Source organism: Callorhinus ursinus, unplaced genomic scaffold (genome assembly GCF_003265705.2).
Source record: "Callorhinus ursinus isolate GAN/ISIS: 27379988/994484 unplaced genomic scaffold, GSC_fseal_2.0 scaffold16, whole genome shotgun sequence".
NCBI classification, from domain to species: Eukaryota; Metazoa; Chordata; class Mammalia; order Carnivora; family Otariidae; genus Callorhinus; species Callorhinus ursinus.
Window position 1 is genome coordinate 8172225 of NW_027397078.1, and position 20398 is coordinate 8192622.

Consider the following 20398-nt stretch of genomic DNA (forward strand, 5'->3'; position numbering starts at 1 on the left):
GATGTTCATAAAGGTTTAAGCAGTATCCCTATTACTGTCTACAGTTTACCTGAACTGTTTCCAAAATCCTCTGGGCACATAGTATTGTAGTCGAGAAGCAGCTAAATGACCAAAGATGACTTGAAGGTGCCTTAGAACACCAATATTATACTCTTTCCTATCTTCTGTTTTACTTAATGCTGGTTTATCTTCAAATTGTTGAGGATATCCAAATACATCATCTCTGGGATCAACATTGCTCTAGAAAAGAAAAAATATGAATACATTAATCCAACTTTAAAGTATGTTGAGACAAGCACCAGTTAGTGAACAAATGATTAATCATTTGTATTTCTGTTTCTTATTTTCAAAGCACTTAACTTCCAATTTATAAATTTTAATTTACAATGTAAGTGTTTATCTCCACCATTTCACAGAAGAGTTGTCATAAAGGAATAACCCTGACTGTATATTGGAAAGGTAGATAATAAAGGCAACGTAGCAGAGTAGAGTGTGTTGTTTAACACAGACGGAACTGGACCCCAGTGTAGGCGCTGCCACTGAGAAGCTGGCTAACTCTGAGCAGGTCAGCTACCTCACGCTGCTTCTTTTTTTAAAAGATTGATTGATCGATAGTGTTACTAAGAGAGAGAGAGAGAATGCACGCACAAGCAGGGGAAGCAGGCTCCTCGCTGAGCAAGGAGCCTGATGCGGGACTCAATCCCAGGACCTTGGGATCACGACCTGAACTGAAGGCAGATGCTTAACCTTTTTAAGGTTTCAGAATCCATTAAGTATTAAACTACCTCAGAGCCGACTGAGCCACCCAGGTGTCCCTACTTCACGTTTCTAAGCTTCGGTTTCCTCATGGGGATGTGTGGCTGTGGGGAGGATTATGAGGTGCTCAGAACTGTGAATGAAATATGCATATTAAGAGTAGTACTCCTCAAAAAATGATGCTGGGGAAACTAGATATCCTTATGCAAAAGAATAAAGTTGTACTCCTCTCTAACACCACATACAAAAATTAACTCAATACAGATCAAAGACCTGAAAGCAAGAGCTAAAATTAAGAAATTCTTAAAAGAAAACATAGGGTAAAAATGTCACAGCATTTGATTAGGTGGTAATTTATTGGCTAGGACAACAAAGGCACAGCTAATGAAAGAAAAATGAGACATACTGGACCTCATGAAAATGAAAACTGGAACCCTTGTGCACTGTTGGGAGAAATGTTAAACGGTACAGCCACTGTGGACCAGTCCCCCTTAAAGAATTACATGGTCCAGCAATTCCATTTCTGGATATATGCCCAGAAGTGAAAGAAAGGTCCTGAAGAGAGATTTGTACACCCATGTTCATGAGAGTACTATTTACAATCGCCAAAGGGTGGAAGCAACCCAAGCATCCACTGATGGATAAATAAACAAAACGTGGTCTGTCCACACGGTGGAATATTATTCAGCCTTAAAAAGGAAGAAAACCTGGACACATGCTACAACATGGCCAAACCTTGAGAACATTATGTTGAGTGAAATAAGCCAGTCAGAAAAAGACAAAAATGGTATGATTCCACTTATATGAGGTACCTAGAATAGTCAAATTCATAGAGATGGAAAGAGAATTGTGGTACCAGAGACCTTTGATACAGAAACAGAATATCCAGTCCCTGTCCATGAGAAACTCTCTGTCCAGGGATGGAAACAAGAACAAAGGCCAAAGGCAAAGAACCAAAAAAAACCCCACAAGTGCAGTGGCGTGCTGAGACAACACAGAGCAGAAGGTACCATTGAGAGCAAACGTGGGACATCTTATTTGAAATTGTATCATATTTTGTCTGCCTTGTTTACTTCTTGCCAATGTAATTAGCTATCTCTCCCTGTGCTTACCCTCAACATCCCAGAGATGCGATGGGCTACAGAACCAGAATTTCAGTTTCAATTTCCACTCGGAGCAGTGGTTCTTAATCGGGTATAGGTGTAAAGTATCCCCACTATGAAGCTTTTTAAAAAATTAAACAATGCTTAGACCCTAACCCTTGGGATGATGCGGTTCAGTAGATCTGGGAAAGAACTGGGACAAGTATGTTTCAGAAGCCATGTTAAGTATTAAACTACCTCAGAGCAAATAGCTGTGGTGACTGAAGAGGGGCAAGGAGGAAAGAACCACTGAAGATATTTACAATTAGAACACATTCTGGCTACTCCCTGCAGTTCTCACCAACAACATGAACAGGAAAAGATAAAATAAAAACAAAGAAATACAGGATGGATATAAACATGACCACAGCTAAGTCTTGTAATATTCTCTTAAGAGCTATACCATAGTTATGTCAAATCTGATCCACCACCTACAACCAAACTTTCCCATAGCTTTATTGTGCAGTGGATACTTGGTAGGGAGCCTAAATTTTGTCACAAGACTACGTGATATCTGAAGTAGAGAGAAGTTTGTTGCTTAAGCAAGAAGAGCTATGATCTGGGGCAAATGTAAAAGTAACCTAAAAGTAAACACAGATAATGAAACTGGCATAGTATACAACTTAGCATAAATTAATGGAGATAAATTTAAAAGTATCAGTAGAAAAGTGAAAATGTAATTTAAATTGTTATAAAAATGGAAGATCCTTATCATTATGCAAACTCCAAATTATATTAAACATTTCACACAAAAAATGGAGTATGTGAACTGCTGCTTTAAAAACATATAAACCACCATGAAAATTAACTATAGTATAAAGTCTGGTAGCTAGTGAGCACTAGATTATGTCAAGACATAGCAGTCCATGCTGGGAGACTCTAGCTTTATTTTCAAATATACATCAACAAGTCCAACGAAAGTACAACATTTTGTAAGAGAGAATGACAGTATCTGGTAGCAGAATTTCAAACAGAAAACAGAAATGCTAAAAAAAATTTACCTCATTGTCCTGCTTCTCATCCCCAGACATATCATCATCTACATCACTACCTGTGCCTTCAATTGCAAGAATACCATTCCTGATGGAGGGAATCATGTAGAGTTGCTGAATCACAGAATTCATGTAACAAGTAGCACCAGCATTTTTCAGCCCCACAAATCCTTTAGGTGGGCGGGGTCCAACAGGTGGCAGATATTCCCACTCTGTAAGTGCTTCACAAGCTGAGAGAAGGGAAAAGATTCTTGTAGCACGAACACAACCATGTTGTACACTTTTAGCTCTATTAAGCTGATAAATTAACATTACCAACAATTCCACTACTTTTCCAGCCAGCTGAAGCAGTACACTGAGTGTGTTTCCCCCTCAACAAACTGAAGGGATGCAGCAACTTGCACTATAGGGGTTCTTATCCCACCATTTGAAAACCCGTGTCTTACCTGGTGTTGCTTCTACAGAAATGTCAGAAGCAATCTCCTGAGATGGTATAACGCTAATTTCTATGTGCTCACTTTTTAAATTTTTAAACATTTTATTAGAGAGCGAGCACAAGCGGGGCGGGGCGGGGGGGAGAACGACGGAGGGAGAGGGAGAAGCGGGCTCCCCACTGAGCAGGGAGCCTGATGGGGGGCTCAATCCCAGGACTCTGGGATCATGACCTGAGCTGAAGGCAGGCGCTTAACCCACTAAGCCAACCAGGCTCTATGTGCTCATTTTACTTTTAGTTTTACTGTTTAGTCATAATTTTTTTCTACTTTTGTATGTTTTTTTTAAAGTGTTTTCAGATTCATTCTGACATATAATGTTAATATAAATACACCAACGTATCATAGAGCTTGTTTGGTTTTAAAGCATCCTAGGACCACCTGGGGTTCATATCCAGGTTCTGTTGTTTACCAACTCTTTCACCTTCAGGTAAGCTTCTGTTTCCTTTGTTGTAATAAATGTATTAAGAGTAATAGTTGCTTTGCCTATAACTGCAATGTTATTTTGAGGGGCTAATGAAATAGTGGATTTGAAAGTTCTGGGAGAATTCTAAATCACCGTATGTCTCCCTCTACTTAGTATAAACCTGTAAACAGTGTATAAAGGACAGGTTAAATATAGTATACTAAATTGAAAAGTATATAAGCCAATAAATGGAATTAGGCAAACATGTATGTGCCGATAGGGAACAATTGCAGATATATTAAGGGGAAAACAAAGTGAAGACACTGTGTATACAATATGCCAATCCATGGTTAAAAACAAAAACAACTAAACCAAAAAGATTTTGTATGTGGATTTTCCATACAGTAATGCTCGAAGGAAAGACACAAACTGATGATAATGGTTACAGCTATCCAATGGGAGCTGGGACTAAAATGGGCAGGAAACGTACTTTTTAGTATGTAGCTTCTTTGGTAGTTCAAACTTTTACCACGTAAATGTACTACTTAAAAAACAAGCAGCCTTCCTGTTTCTGCCATCTTCAAGCCTGTGAAGGGATACCTGGAACACGACTTGTGAAACAGCAAATGTATCTGGAGGGTTGTGTCCAAGGCCACTTTTTGCTGGCTAGTAGTGGGGTCCTCCAAAACCAGAGTGAGAACACAACTCATCTTAAAGTTGAAGGTGATGATCGCCTGAGCCGGAACAATTTTATCTGGGCAAGAGATGTGCTCCCATGTACAAAGCAAAGGACAACACAGTGACTCCCAGTGGCAAACTGAACAAAACTGGGTGAATATGGGGAAAGGTTACCCATGCCCATGGAAGCAGTGGCATAGTTCGTGCCAAATTCCAAAGCAAGCTTCCTGCTAAGGCCACTGGACACAGAATCTGTGTGATATCGTACCCCTCGAGGGGATAAGCTTATTGAAAAGTAAATGAATAGGGGCGCCTGGGTGGCTCAGTCAGGTTAAGCGTCTGCCTTCAGCTCAGATCATGATCCCAGGGTCCTGGGATCGAGCCCCGCATCGGGCTCCCTGCTCAGCGGGAAGCCTGCTTCTTCCTCTCCCTCTCCCTCTGCTTATGTTCCCTTTCTGTCTCTTTCTCTGTCAAATAAATAAATAAAATCTTAAAAAAGAAAAAGTAAATGAATAAATGTGTGGATTTGTTGAAAAACCAACCAAGAACCCTGAACAAACAAAAGACTCTTCTTTAGGTTAAAACAAAACAAAACCCCCACCTTACTACATATAGATTTGGTAAATAAATAGCTAGGTCTAACCTTTTAAGCAGTTTAATCAGAATCTCCTAAAATGTTATTAAAAATGTCCTTATATTCTGAAATACAACATACCAAAAAATAATTTCACATGTTTTTAAATATTTAACAATTACATCCTTAAACTTTGTAGATAAACACTGGTTTTCTCTTAAATTATTTGTTTGATTTCTTATTTCTGCTTTTCCAGTCATTTGATATTGCCCCCATCCTTTTGGAGCTTCAGTTCCAGATCTGTATGATCTGGTCTACAGTCTATCTCAAGGGCTTCATGTGAGCAGTAACTGAGGACATAAAATGCACTAGAATGTTATCTTCTCATATTCTAATCTTTAAAAACCAGATTTTCTTTGAGCTCATATGAAAATAATATTAAAAAAGAGCTTTTGAATAAGAGCCTGAAAAGGTTTTCCAAGGCATGCAACTCGAGTTTTAAATTTAAACTCTGGCATTTCTTTTGACTACTTATTATTCCGTAGTTTGGGTTTTATTCCAGGTTTGACTGAGATGAAATTAATTTGCTAAATACTCAAACCCCTTACAGGAAGACATTTAACAAACACTTGAAAAATTTTCTACATCAAGGCTCTTTGCTTGTAATGGTGTTAAATTACACATCCATTTCCTACAAATGTTAAGGTAGTTGCTGAAAGAAAAACATGAACTGAAGATGTTTACCAAAAAGAAATTTTTAGGAAAATAGAATTTGAACAAATTAGAGAATTATCTGTCATCACAACACTGTATTTTAGTATACTTACTAGTTATTGCTGTGCCAATATAATACATTTCAGTCAAAGAATCTACTATCTGTTTGAGATTCCTCACACAGCCAACAGCTAATGCTACAAGTAACTCAAAACCAGCGTTAATGGTAGCTGGGGAGCTACAGACTGGAATTGCCTGTTCAGCAGGCAGCTCTCCGTTTCTCATATATTGCAGGTAAACATTGGATGCAGGGAAGATGAAATCATCAATTAATTCCTACAAGAGAAGAAAAAAGGATTACATATTAGCAATTACATATGTATGTTAGTTATATTTCTGTAACATTTATAAGTATGACACACCAAGTTGTGTGTGTGTGTGTTGTATACATTTATCTTTTTTTAAGGAAAGAAATGTCTCTTAGAAGGAAATAATGTTAAATTACTTGTCAGAAGTAAAGATATCATTACATCTGAGAAAATGTACTTGATTTTCTAATAAAAGGATCCCACTTCTAAACACTATTTACTGTAATATACCAAATTTCTCTGATTATCAACAGCAAGTTGACTATAGCACTTAACATTTTAAATAAATTTATTCCTTTATTTTTTTAGAAGTTCTTATTTATTTATTTATTTGAGAGCAGAGAGAGAGAGAGAGAGAGCATGCACACGCACAAGCAGGGAGGAGGGGAGAAGGGGCAGAGGAAGGAGAAAGACTCCCCACTGAGCAGGACCCTGAGATCATGACCTGAGCCTAAGGCAGACACTTAGCTGACTGAGCCACCCAGGTGCCCCATGTTTACTCCTTTAATCATATGTATACCAAAACTAATTTTGAATAAAAATATGTACTAAAATGATACTTTTTGCTTCCTTGAGTTACCACACATGTGAAGAAAGTCACTAAAGAAATAGGATAAACAAGATGCAGTCTCACAAACAGGTCTGTCATGTTTTAAGTAGACCGATGAAGTGAAAAATTCAGATTTTCTAAATAAAAAAAAAATTCAATAGTGTGTATTTACTATATTAAATACACAGTACTTTTATTTACATACAAAATTTAGAAACTGTATTTAAACAATTACTGTAACCTCTATAAAGATTCTTAAAAAGCAGAAGGCAGAAAAGGTCAAGATAATACACCAAAGACATGATATTATAAACCAACCAGACAGATTTGGTAACAAGCATTTAGGAGGTCACAGTATCTAGTTTCGGACAAAACTTACTTTAATGAGATTAGCACCTCCTTTTTCACAACCAATATGATACTTTTTCTCAGGGGTTTGAAAGGCCAGTAACTCTTTTGTTACCCCAAGGTGGCCTTCTAAGATCGTCTCTTCCACACCTGTTTCACCTGTTCTTTTAACATCATCCTGCCAAAGAAAAAATAACAAATGCCTAACTTATAGAAGGGAGGTAGGGAGGGAGAGAGGAGCCACAATTCGAGAACTAGACACACATGAGGTAATTCCCCCAAACCTTTCCATTCTTTTCTAAAACTTTATTTTTTAAAATCATTCAGTGTAGTTAACATACAGTGTAATATTAGTTTCATGTGTACAATACAGTGATTCAACACTTCCACACATCATGCAGTGCTCATCATGACAAGTGCCCTCCTTAATCCCCATCACCACCCCCCCCATCTCTCCCCACCTCCCCTCTGGTAACCATCTGTTTGTTCTCTATAGTTAAGAGTCTGTTTCTTGCCAAAGCTTTCCCTTCTAAGCAGGATGAAGTTCTCTTCAGAACTTTCTGAGGGCTATAAATGCTACGAATCTCTTCAGAAATAAATTCTCATACAATTCTTAGAATATCCAGTGTTAACATCAGGAGTTAAGTGCTAGTCTATACACACAGAGTTTTGATGAGAACAATTCAAACATTTTAGAAGATGAAAATTTGCAAAAAGGCCCAAGATTATAAAATCGAAGAGGCTGAAATCAGTATTTCAAGTTTCAAGTAAAACAAAGCATTTTACAAAACTAGCTATGCATTCATTCTGTGAATCATGAGTTACCAAGAACCACCATCACAGAGTATATTCTTTGGTCCTTTTTATTACTCTTTGGTGTTTTTCACTTAACCAACAAACTATCAATAAAACACTATTTATCGATACAATAAACACAGTATTAAAGGTAACTTACCCTAATTCTTTTAAGCCAATCAATTTCATTATTGAGAAGAACTTCAGCATTGGGTATGTTAATATTACTATTGTAAGCGTAATTAAGAAGGTGTCTTAAGAGGGTGAAGTAGTCGCCTGAATGCTTAGCTCTCTCTCTGGCTGTGCTCTGAAAACAATGGTAGAATAACGTGAATTCACATGTCCATGCTCAGAAGCCACTTTTTAAAAACCTAGAGTTAACTAGAGTAAAGGACTAAAATAATATGGGAAGTTATGAATATTTAATAAATATAGGCTGTTATAACTTGAATATAAGCTAAAACCATAAATTCCTGAATGCCTGTTTAAAGAATTAATCACAATGAGAAGCATATTTAAAAATGTCTCACCCCCAACACGGTAAAGAGCAGAGTAATGAAGAAAAGTAGAGGCCTGTGTCCCATGCAACATCTGGTGCACATTAAAAAGAACTGCTCCTGTGCCACCTGGCGAACGGTTCTGAAATAAAAATGGTTCACATTTAACATATTATTTGCACAAAGTAAAAAAAAAAAAAGAAAAGTTTCCAACACTGGTCTCTCTTTGGGGGAGGGGTGCGGTGGATTAAGGGTGAATTACAAGTAAGGATACAAGGATACAAGGTAACGCCCCCTGAAGCCAGCAACCCAGGACAGATGAACGGTAGGCTGTATGGCAAGAACTATAACCTCAAATTGTCATAGAAGAGTTTGAGGGAACAAACTGGAACTCCTCTACTGGATACAAGATGGCCTACAGTGAGCTTTACACATCTTTTGGGCCGTCCACAGAATTTTTACTCATTGCGCTCCAGAGCAAACAACTCTGTAGGAATTCTGTTGCAATTACAGTAAGGATAATGCTGCAATGTCCCTTTTATTATACTAGTGGTTCCCAAAGCATGGTCCCCAGATCAGCAGCATTAGCATCATTTAGGAACTTGTTAAAAATGTCAATTATCAGGCCCCATCCTGGACCTGCTGAATCGGAAATACTGGGGCTGCTACCCAGCAACTTGTGTTTTAATAAATCCTTCAGGTGACTTTAATGTGCACTAAAGATCGAAAACCACCGTATTATGATGACCCTCGGAAGTACTTGTCTCTGGTCCCACTACTGAGAACTTTACCTGACAATTATGAATCCTTAAAAAAAATTATATACTATATAGATCTCACTAGAGCAAATGTCCAAGAGGCTCGAGACATCACCTATTTACTACTGTGCCTCAAGAATCTAGAACAGTGACCGATGTATAATAGCACGCTAAGAATCAGTTCAGTTACCACATGCACAAATGCTGTTTGTAAGATAGTGGTCTGTCTCCACTAGAAAGTAAGCTCTTTCAGGACAGGGCTTTGCTGATGCCAGAGTTTCTGACACCTGGAAAACGCCTGACATACAGGGAGATGCTTAACAAGTATCTGCTAAGCATCTGTGTGTCTTACAGACATGGCAAACTACATTTCACAGAAAACTATCATGTTTCTGTCTTTGTGTTAGCCAACAAGAGAGCTTAGAACCAAATTTATAGCTCAGTGTAAAGGACTTGACAGCATACGCTTTGTGTACTAACCTCCCTCCTGGATGTTTCTAGGTTTCTAGAAACCTGTACATGGTCTTACAAACCAGGACTTTAGAAGCCTTGTGGGTTAAATGTGATGGAACCCAAGTAAATTGAAGTCAGGAGTACCTAAGTTTTCTGGGGAGCAAGTCCATAACTTTTATTAGATTTTCAAAGGTATATGTCATTTACACTGTCCTAGTTTTATTTTTGTAAAACATAGATATGCAGCCCAAATAAAGTAGGGATCTACATAGTATTTGTCATTTCCTGATGAAATCTCCCTCATACATATAGACTTCTGTGATGCTTTCAAAGAAACACGTGCCTATCTACAAATCGTGTGGCCTGTATCTTTATGACATACTCAAAATCTCATTTCTCACCACCTCTAATACTACCATACTTCCAGCCACGGTCATCTTTTATTTGGATTAAAAGTCTGTTTTTCCTGACACTCTAGAACTTATTCTCAACAAAGCAACCAGAATAAACTCAAAATGTTAGTAACTCAGCACACCATTCCTCTGCTCAAAATCCTACAATGGGATGCCCATCTCATGGTTAAAAAAAAAAAAAAAAATCCATGTTGTTAGAATGATCTATAAAATCCTAACAGGCTGCCTGTTAACTTTCTGACCTCATCTCCTACAGCTGCCCATCCCTCACTCACTGCTCCAGCCGCACTGGTCTCCTTGCTGTTCTTTAACACATCAGACATATTCCTGCCTCGGGACATTTACATCTCTTGTTCCTTCTGCTTAAAACATGCTTCCCCCATTATCTGCATGGATCACTACCTTCCTCTTTCAGAGCTTTGTTTAAAGGTCACCTTCTTAGAAGGCCTCCTCTATCCTATATAAAACTAAACTCTATTGACTCCAAACTACTCCTTGTCACCTTCCCTGCTTTCTCTCCATAGCATTTATCACTAACCTAACTATGTATTTTCCCACAAGTCTGCCCCTTCCGACTCCCCACCTCCTTTAGTTTGTAGACTCCAAGAAGGCTGCCATTCTGTTCTGTTTACTGCTATATCCCTAGTAGCTAGGATAGCGCCTGATACATAATAGGTACTTGCTAAATTATTTACCAACAGGACTGCCTACCATATTAAAATCGAACACTACTTAGGTCTTAGCATCAAAGGCCTTCTGTAAACTGACTCCCACTAATCTCCTTTACAGTATTATCCTGTACTCCTCTTTCACACATCAAACCAGACTACTCAGCTTTTCTCTGAAAGCACTACGCCAGGGGTGGCAAACTCAAATGTCTTCATCAATGAGAGGTAACATAAAGGAACTGAATAGGTAGGGTATATGGCAACAGGTGCTAGAAGGGGCTGGAAAAAACACAGCCTCCTAAAGGAATTTAAATCCAATTGTGAGTGATTACAGTAAGTTTAACGTTATGATGTAGAAACAGACCTCAACTAATATAAACAGAGGTCTGGGAGACTTTCCAAAAAACTTACCAGGAAATGTGGCATCGAAATTGAAACTTATACGCAGCAAGGGTCAAATTGTGGAGTGTTATAAGCCAAATTTAAAGTTTAGATTTAATTCAAAGGCAATGGGAAGTCATAGAAAGACTTTTTACCAGGAAAACAACATGATCATGCTTGGCAAAGATCATGCTGTCTGCAGTAATACCTTAGTGGTGCAGCACTGCGGTGGGAAGATTAAGGATATTGCAGTTGTCCAGGCAATGGATGCTGGTTGTTTAGACGAGGGTAGAAACAGTATGAGGAGGAGGAAAGTGTATGGAGTCCAACAATACAGAAGTAAAAACAGCATAATGGGGACTGAGGTTGAGGGGGAGCACCGCCAGTGCCCATCTTCCATTTGTATGCACATGTAAGTCTTACCCAAACCTGAGCTCACTTGTCACATTCTGCATAGAACCTTCACTTCTGCTCTTTCCAGGTAGAAAGTAACTTACTCCTCTTCTAACTCCTACAGTACTTTGCCTCTTATGACACCAATTTTTCTCTCAAAGTTCCTTGAGTGCAAGAACTATCTTATTTGACTTTGGACTTTGACTGCTAAGCACATAGTGGGGACTCACACTAATTTGTTCATGGATTATAATTATACAGAGTATAACCTTGTGGTAAAAGTTAGAACTCAAGAGGCAGGACTTGTCCTGTAACTTCAGCCTTAGTTCTGCCAGCAGCAGTCTACTTCTGAGTTGCTACAGAATTAAGGGAGAAAGCATACCTGGGAAATGCATTGTACACAGGTATACTGGTTAGTAATATTATGTAAGTATAAACTCTATGCAGGGCCACAATCCTGCATCTGAAATCCTTGGGGCTGGATGTGTTTGGGGATTTAGATTTTAGAAAGGTAATGCCAACAATTCATGTTCAAGTCAGGTTTGCTGTCAAATTCTTGCAAACCGGATATAAGGGCCTTTGAACCTGCAGAGAGGGGTGAGGGCCAGTCAGAGAAGAAAATCAGATATCTAAAGCTCAAAAAGATCTTGATCTTAGAAGACCCTTTCTGCTGTTGAAGACAAGGGAACAGAGGCATAATGAGATAAAGTATTGTCTACAGAACTTTACTTCATTCTATGAAGTTTCAGGAAAAGGAGGGAAATGGTTCTAATTTCCTATAAGGGGGAATTTTCATAAAGGTCTGTAGAGGGCAGAAAACCTGTAAAACCAAGTTCCTTAATACTTAGGAGCCAAGAAAGTGAAGTAAGTTCCTAATTTAGTTGAAGATTTGAAAATCAATACAGAACAAAACATTTGCTACGTTTGGGCTTGACTTCCCTAAAACTCTTTGGATAATCATCTTTCCTCTCCCCTCTCCCCTGACGTGTTATTAAATAGAACCAGACTCACTCAACCTGTTTATTTTTCTTCAAATACGGGGTTATCTCATGATGATCAAGTCTTTTCAAGGAGGTAACAAGCACAATCTTATGGGGGGGGGATCCTGTCAAAGGACTTTTTGAATTTCAAGGAAATTACCAAGGAACTTCTAAAACAGTAGACATTCCCACTAATTCACTTTACAGCATCCTCTGGAATGAGCAAGTTATATCTATTCCATTAATGTACATTTTTTAAAAAAGCTTTATCACTAGGTTTTATTTCAGCAAACTTTATTTTGACTTATTAATTTCATCAGTGATTTCTGTCATTGCTGAATGGCATCTGAGAGCATAACCAAAGTGAACATTTTGTCTTTTCACAAAATATATGTAAGACAGATTTACATGTAACAGTGATACTAATTAGAGCTCCAGTTTAAAGAGTTACTTCACGAAGGTCAGGATTAGAATGACATGAGGATGGAAACCGACTTTTCTACAAACCTGACTTGCACAAAAAGAAGTTTGAAACAAAGTTTATATAGATCATTGATGAAATGATCTTGAATTGAAAACAAGGGCTTTATATAGTTGCTCTTTGTTCTCATTATAAAATGCAAAAGTTCTCACCATAACCCTGATTTGTGAATTTCATACCGAATTAACAATCTCTTGAAACAAACCAACCAAAAAAAAAAAAACCTTGGCATCTACATATCCAAGACAGGAGGCGACTGTCCTGTTTAACTGAAACCTGTAAACCAGATTTTAAACATGTGCTAAACAATAGATCTCTTAGGTGAAACTAAGTTCTGAAATTAGAAAAAAAATTAATTTTACTTTGAGATTTAATGTTGCCATTTTGCAGAGACTAAAACCAAAGTTAGGCCTAGGCAAAACGTGGTTAAAGGAAATTTTCCTATTGTCATGCTACAGAGACAACAAACACTTGATTTCTGGGATAAATTCTGCCAGCATAAATTCATTTCTGCATAACAAAAGATCAAGTTTCTTATAATTAAAAAAGATACTTACTTGCTGTGACAGTGCAACAGTAAGTCAATAATGAATGTCTGCCAAGCCTTTTCTTTACTAAGAGCATCCAAGGCTGTCGGAATCAAGGCAAAACATAACGTCATCACTTCCAATGCTTCACAGCAAACTTGTTCATCTTCCAAGTCTGGCTCATTGCCTGCATTGGTCTGTAAAATTATGGTCAGAGGCAAATTACCTAGAGATGCATTTAAGAAAAATCTCGTACAACTTCAAGTTAGTGCTTAAAACTTACAGATCATTTAAACCATTTGGCCTCAGCCTCTCTACCTGCATCTTGAGACCCGTTTAAGAATAGTATGGAAATGATTAAACCAGACAATGAAGTCTTAAATTCCAGTATTTTGCTACATCCCAAGGAGCGATGAAGGAGCACACTGAGAATACCACCTGTTTCTTTGTCCTTCAGGCTCCTAGGGAGCTCCTAGGGATCTTCTGAAGCCAACAATCATTCCTTTCTTAAGGACCACTCTAGCACTGCAGAGTTCGGAACTTATGACTAGTTCCAAAATATAGCGTACCTACAGTGCCATTTTATTCTAAAGCAGTTTTCTTAGATAATTGTTCAGGAAGGTTTTACGGAAGGTTTTACAACCCAAAACATGCTTGGGTAGGTAGCTAATAAATTCTAATCTGACTTTATAAAAAAGTGATGATTACAATACATGCCTAAAAAAGAACAAGCATTCAAATACTATCTGAATGGGGGCACCTGGGTGGCTCAGTCAGTTAAGTTCAGCTCAGGTCAAGATCTCGGGGTCCTGGGATTGAGCCCTGTGTCAGGTTCTGTGCTTGGTGGAGAGTCTGCTTTGCTCTCTCCCCTCCTGCCGCTCCCCCCCGCCACTCATGCTCTCTAATAAATAAATAAAATCTTAAAAAAAAAAAAATACTAGTTGAATGTCCAGGACCTGTACCAGATAGACACTACAGGACTCTAAAATGTATCCTAGGAAAAACAGGGTTTTTCAACAGGTTATGTTGGACATAAAAAGGAAGCTCTACTAAGCCCAAAAGTTCCTACAAATTTAATTTTCTTTTCTAAATATTTAGCAGTGATTATGAGGGGCAAGTACATATAACAGGAAATGAAAGAGTCAAACACAGCCTCATGTCTATACATAGTTTGCTTCATCTAAGGGAAGGTCAGAGATGATACCTAATTGGCTGACACTCTTTCTACCTTTGACTGCTTTAAAAGACAAAAATATTTAAATGCCAGGACACCACAGCTGAAAGTTAACTAAACCAAAATTTACATAGGACAGAAAGATGATGAAAGAAAAAGAATGGAGAGAATAGGAAAAAGCAAATTCAGTAGGAGATCATAAATGACTCTAGTGAGAAGCAGAAAAACATCATTTCATATATGAAAAAGCAGCTTTATGGCAGGATTCGGAAGTACTTCCCTTCACAAGTAAAATTTTACTGTATTCTCATCTTACCTATAGCTACCATTTAATTTTCAACCATGAGGATGCAAATGATTGGATTTTTAAAGATAGCAGATGTAAGGATTCAGCCTCACACACAATTAAACATTAATTAATTGACTGACTTTTAAAAAGATTTTATTTATTTGACAGAGAGAGACACAGCAAGAGACGCAACACAAGCAGGGGGAGTGGGAGAGGGAGAAGCAGACTCTCCGTGGAGCAGGGAGCCCGATGTGGCGCTCGATCCCAGGACCCTGGGATCACGACCTGAGCCGAAGGCAGACGCTAAATGACTGAGCCACCCAGGCGCCCCAAACATTAATTTGAAAGGAAATTATTTCTGAGATAGTTCTTACCTTCTCATAAATTTTAGTGATTTCTTCATTTGGGCTAAATACTAGCTGTAATGCCCCACATCCTGATGCCCAGATGATTTTCTGAATAGCTCTAATTACACAGATATCAGGCATGTATCTTGAAGCCTGCAAGACAATGAATAATAAAAATGATGTGATAGCATATGAGAATAAAATAATAACTGGAAAAAAACGTTTCTCCTTGTAAAAGAAATAGGAATGGCTGTGAAGCAGTACTATTATCTTTACGTTCCCAAATTGCTTTTGTCCCTTTTTTTCATTTAACAGCAATACGACAAAGTATGCTCTCCAAGTTATTAACTGGCCCTATATTACTACTTTCAGAAGCATCTTAAAAAAGACTACAAAGATGATCCCACCACCATTCTACTCATTTTTTTACCCATAAAAAATGAAAACCAAGTCCACACAAACACTTGTATAGAATGGTCATAGCAGCTTTATCCACAGCCAGAAAAGGAAAACAATCCACATGTCCATTGCCAAGTGTATGGATGTAGAATATTCATAATGGGATACTACTCAGCAGCAAACAGGAATGGACTAATGGTCTACACAACACAGATAATTCTCAATGTCGTTATTCGGAGTGGGAGAAGCTAGACATAAAAGAACACACACTGTAGAATTCCACCTGTATAAAATTCTAGAAAATGAAAACTATTCTATAGTGACAAAAGATCACTGGTTACCTGGCGTAGAGGGAAGGGACTGCAAAGGGATATACAGAGTGATGGAAATGTTCTATGTCTTGATTATGGTGGTGGTTTCATACATACCTGCATTTGTGAAGACTGAATTATATACTTTTAAAGGACGCTGTTTACTGTACAAAAAGATGATTCAAAATGGAAAGTACTAACATTAATATTAGATAAAATTCATGTTAAGGGAACTCTAGACAGAGAGTGATTAGAGTGAATGGGCCTTAGGAAAATTCAGCCTTAAATCGTGGTAAGAATTATTTAAATAGAGGTCAAACACAGAACCAGACCTTGCAGGATTTCACAGCTTAAAAAGTTTAATACTAACCTCATCAGATATTTGCTGAGCAAGACGAATGGACACATTTCTAAGCATGCATTCTGATGATGGATTAGGAATGCTCTGAAGGGCACTTTGTAGCACCACGGCTTGATCATGAGTAACTTGGTTGACCTGAAAAAAACCACCATTTTGCTTGAAGTAAGTAATTTGTACAGAACCAGACCCAACCACTTGCTCCCCACCCATCACCACTAGCTCAAAATGACCTCTGTTCCATATATATACACTGGAGAACTGCGGTGACTTACACAAAAAGCAGTCCATATTGCCAACAATGTGGGTCTCTACTTTTCCTTGTGCAACAAGGTGCTACATGTCCCTCTGCAAATACCCATTCTAGATCAATTCAACTTGTGTCTCTACATGTGGCCACAGTGTAACTTGCAGACATAAGTGATAAACTGAAGTGATGATTCCAACTCTATCTAAAGACTCAATGAATTACTCCACGCCTCTTACATGTGTGCTTCTGGGCAGAACCTGCTCCCATTTCCCCTGCTCATCATTGTCTTCTTTGAAAAGGAGAAACATTAAGGCATTTCAGTCACAGCTATTGACGTTTGCTATTATGACAATATATGCGGTATTCCATATCACATATTTAATGTATCACATATCTAATCAACACTCCCAATTCCCTGATTAAGACCTAAGCCACTTATAAAAAATAGAATGTATATTCCCGAAGCTTTTATCTTCTATTGGTAAACTTAGTAAACCATCACTTGTGATGAATTTTAGAAAACCTCAAATTTTAGTCAGAATTAAGTGTATAGTTTGACCTCTCGTAAGTAGACACTGAATTATGGCATGTCCTGAGAACTTTTGGTGAGATGGATTAAGTATGCCACCAAGGCGAAGACAGAGTCCAGAGTTGGCGGAATAAGCTCAGAACTGGAGGTTAAGCCTATCAAGGTGGGAAGAGAGATTGGTAGCAGGCTAAAGTCAATTACAACTTTCCTATTACCACCTGTATCTTCATGTATCTGCCAGGTACAAGTTAATAAGAGATTCATATGGAGTTTTTATCAGGTTTAAAATAACTGAAAGCCAAACAGGATTTAAAGGAGTAGGGAGCAATTGTCCTCTTAAGAGTACAGCCAGTAAACAGCATTTTCACTTTTCACACGAATTTAATAGACGAAAAACCTCTGAAATAAGATACCACTGGAAGGGAATTTGAAACATTCTGAATCAACTCTGAAATCAAACTTTAAAAAATTACCATTAATACAAATAAGACATTTTTAAAAAGTGTATTACCGATGTCATGGGATTCACGCCTTCTACACCTGGCTGACAAGCTTCTGCTACAGCTCGAACATGGCCATAGCCAATGGCAGTTAGCAACAGTTTGGCTATTTTAAGAGCATTGAGGTAAGCACCCCTTCGAGTTTCCATATCTGCATTTGGTAGGAAGTTATTTCTGGTTAGCATGCTCAGGACAAGGGGTAGGCCACCACTTTTCAAGAAATGAAATTGAAAATCAGAGGAATCATCAGCCAGAGGTGCACCAGCAGGCATTAACAAGGCATAGACTACCTGGAAAAAAGAAAAAGACCATATTAAAAGGGTTTAAAAAGAGAACTTTTATTTTCCCTATCATCATTGCTAAGAAATTCTTGACCATTTAAAAAAATTTCAATTATAAATTTTATCCATGTTCTTCACATTATCATATAAAAAAAGGTCAAGTTCAAAGAACATGAAATAAATTCAAAAGGGAAAAAACCAACCTCTGTTAGGTATAGCACTTGTGAGGCTGAAGGACCAAAGAAAAGCGAGTCAAGAGATGGACTAAGGCTGCTTTCTCCAAGTTTGGCGTGGTCTAAACAAATAGCTCTTAATTTTTCTATTGTTGTGCTATCTGTAAGAAAACAGGAGACACAGTCTAAAACACAACATAATCCATGCATTCATAGTATTTCACTTTTGATACTTTGAAGACTACTTCAATACGGTCTATCAATTGAGTTAGAGGCTCATACGTCATGAAAAATAGCCGGATCTGGATTTAAAAAAAAAAAAAAAGATATATGCAAATAATGAATCATGGAACACTACATCAAAAACTAATGATGTATGGTGATTAACATAACATTAAAAAAAAAAAAAAGAAAAAAGAAATCACAACCAACTAGGACTTCCTAATCAGTCAACCCAAACATGAAGGAGACAGTATTCACCTAGTCAGAGACCTCAAATCAACGTGCCTCCACAACCACTAGAAACCTAAAAAATACAGTACACTTCAAAAAGAAGTCTTTTTTTTTTTTTAAAGGCCATTGGGTTCAAGTATTTCAAATGAGGTTTTTTTTTTTTTCAAAGATTTTATTTATTTTTTGACAGAGAGAGAGACAGCGAGAGAGGGAACACAAGCAGGGGGAGTGGGAGAGGGAGGAGCAGGGAGCCTGATGTGGGGCTCGATCCCAGAACCCTGGGATCATGACCTGAGCCGAAGACAGACACTTAACGACTGAGCCACCCAGGCGCCCCCAAAAAGAAGTTATTCTTATTGAAAATAACAGAAGAGAAAAAATTAGAAGCTCTTCCTTCCAACTTCTCTATTGTTCACCTTCATGACACTATGCATTAACTGTTTTATTTTAATGGAAAGAGCTTAGTGGTACCTTAGAAACTGAATTTTAAAAGGAAAGATGGCGAAGAAAAAAAAAAGGAATATAGGCAGACCGTTATGAAAGACCTGCATTAGCACCTGTTTTCATTAGCCACAAGAAATCCAAAGAGGATGATCACTTTTATGAAAAGAGGCAAAAATAGAATCCAGTGTTTGTTTTGCAGAAAGCTGTTTAAGAGGCAGTGTGCACCCTAAGCAGCGTAAGTAGCCCCGCAAAGCTCCTTCCCTGGGAATAACACTCAGCAACAGGCCACCAGAGTTTCAGACTGCCTCTGTGAGCATCTGTGTTTTTCTTATTTTGTGCAGCCATTACAACAAGATTTGTCCTAAGGTATCAGAAAAGCCTAAGAGGTTACTTTTTGGGTGTGGGAACACTCAAAAAATTTTCCATATAAACTAATGGTAACTGCTTCTTTGCTTTACACCATTTTGGCTTACAAAAGGTTTCATAGCAACACTCTACTTTTGAGTAGGAGAAACCTATAGTGATTAATATTTACCTCAAAGTAAGCACAGGGTTTCCCTCTCCCATGGTATTAAAACACTAGTTTGCTTGTTTGTTACTTTCTTTTTTAAAGATTTCATTTATTGGGGGGTGGGGGAGGTGGCCAGAGAATCTCAAGCAGACTCTGCTGAGTGTGGAGCCCCATGTGGAACTCGGTATCATGACTGAGCCAAAATCAAGAGCTGGACGCCTAACCGACTGAGCCACCCAGGCACCCCCACCTTTCTTTTAAATCACAGCGAAGAGTTTAAAAACAACAAACCCCATGATACAACTTAGCATTAGTTACTAAACATTCAAACTTAAGAATAGTCAATCAACTTTAGGTAGTACTATTATCAAATTATTTCCAAGGTAAATGCACTGATTAAAATACCACTTGATAAATAAGATTGCTTTAAAAAAATTAAAAGCTTTTATTAAGAATAAAGATAACTGAAAATTACTATAATTTCCGTACGGCAAGCTAATTTTATCTTATCAAAAAATCTTCAGTTTGTGGGATGCCTGGCTGACTCAGTTGGTGGAGCATGTGACTCTTCATTTTGGGGTTGTGAGTTCGAGCCCCAACATTGGGTATAAAGATTAAAAACAAAATAAATAAATCTTAAAAACAAAATCTTCAGTTTGTATTAAAATTGGTTTTCCCTATTCTGAAGGGACAGTGACAGATAATGTAACTAAAATATTGAGTTCTTATAATCAAATATTTGTGAACAGCTTCTCAGGTCATTAAATATTCATCCCCTGTATTATTTTTAATTGGTGATTAAAATAACATTATGTCATTTTACCAGTTTAATCTCTATTATTGGGCATTTAGGGTTTTTTCCCAGTATTTCTTTTATACTGAAGATCCTAACAGCTAATCTTTGCAATTATTTATTTCATCAGGAAAAAATCCTGCAAGCAGAAAGAACCACCAAGGTCCAAGACTTCTAACATACAACACCAAATTATTCTCTAAAAACCAACCAATTCATAG

At 37.8% G+C, this 20398-nt stretch overlaps 1 protein-coding gene across 6 annotated transcripts in view; it reads right to left on the reverse strand.

Moving 5' to 3' along the window:
- USP9X (ubiquitin specific peptidase 9 X-linked) overlaps window positions 1–20398 on the reverse strand; it is a 157007-nt gene that overhangs the window by 28458 nt on the left and 108151 nt on the right. For 5 of the 6 annotated variants that reach the window (XM_025857855.2, XM_025857856.2, XM_025857853.2 and 2 more), the window contains exons 22-32: window positions 18007–18137; window positions 17534–17812; window positions 16256–16381; window positions 15203–15328; window positions 13396–13562; window positions 8345–8453; window positions 7975–8121; window positions 7051–7197; window positions 5867–6089; window positions 2900–3120; window positions 50–240 (exon numbers count right to left, since the gene is read on the reverse strand). In XM_025857855.2, the coding sequence (XP_025713640.1) occupies window positions 50–240; window positions 2900–3120; window positions 5867–6089; window positions 7051–7197; window positions 7975–8121; window positions 8345–8453; window positions 13396–13562; window positions 15203–15328; window positions 16256–16381; window positions 17534–17812; window positions 18007–18137 (1867 nt within the window). Of the gene's footprint in view, window positions 1–49; window positions 241–2899; window positions 3121–5866; window positions 6090–7050; window positions 7198–7974; window positions 8122–8344; window positions 8454–13395; window positions 13563–15202; window positions 15329–16255; window positions 16382–17533; window positions 17813–18002; window positions 18138–20398 lie in introns of all 6 variants that reach the window. The other variant, XM_073901918.1, reaches the window with a different exon arrangement.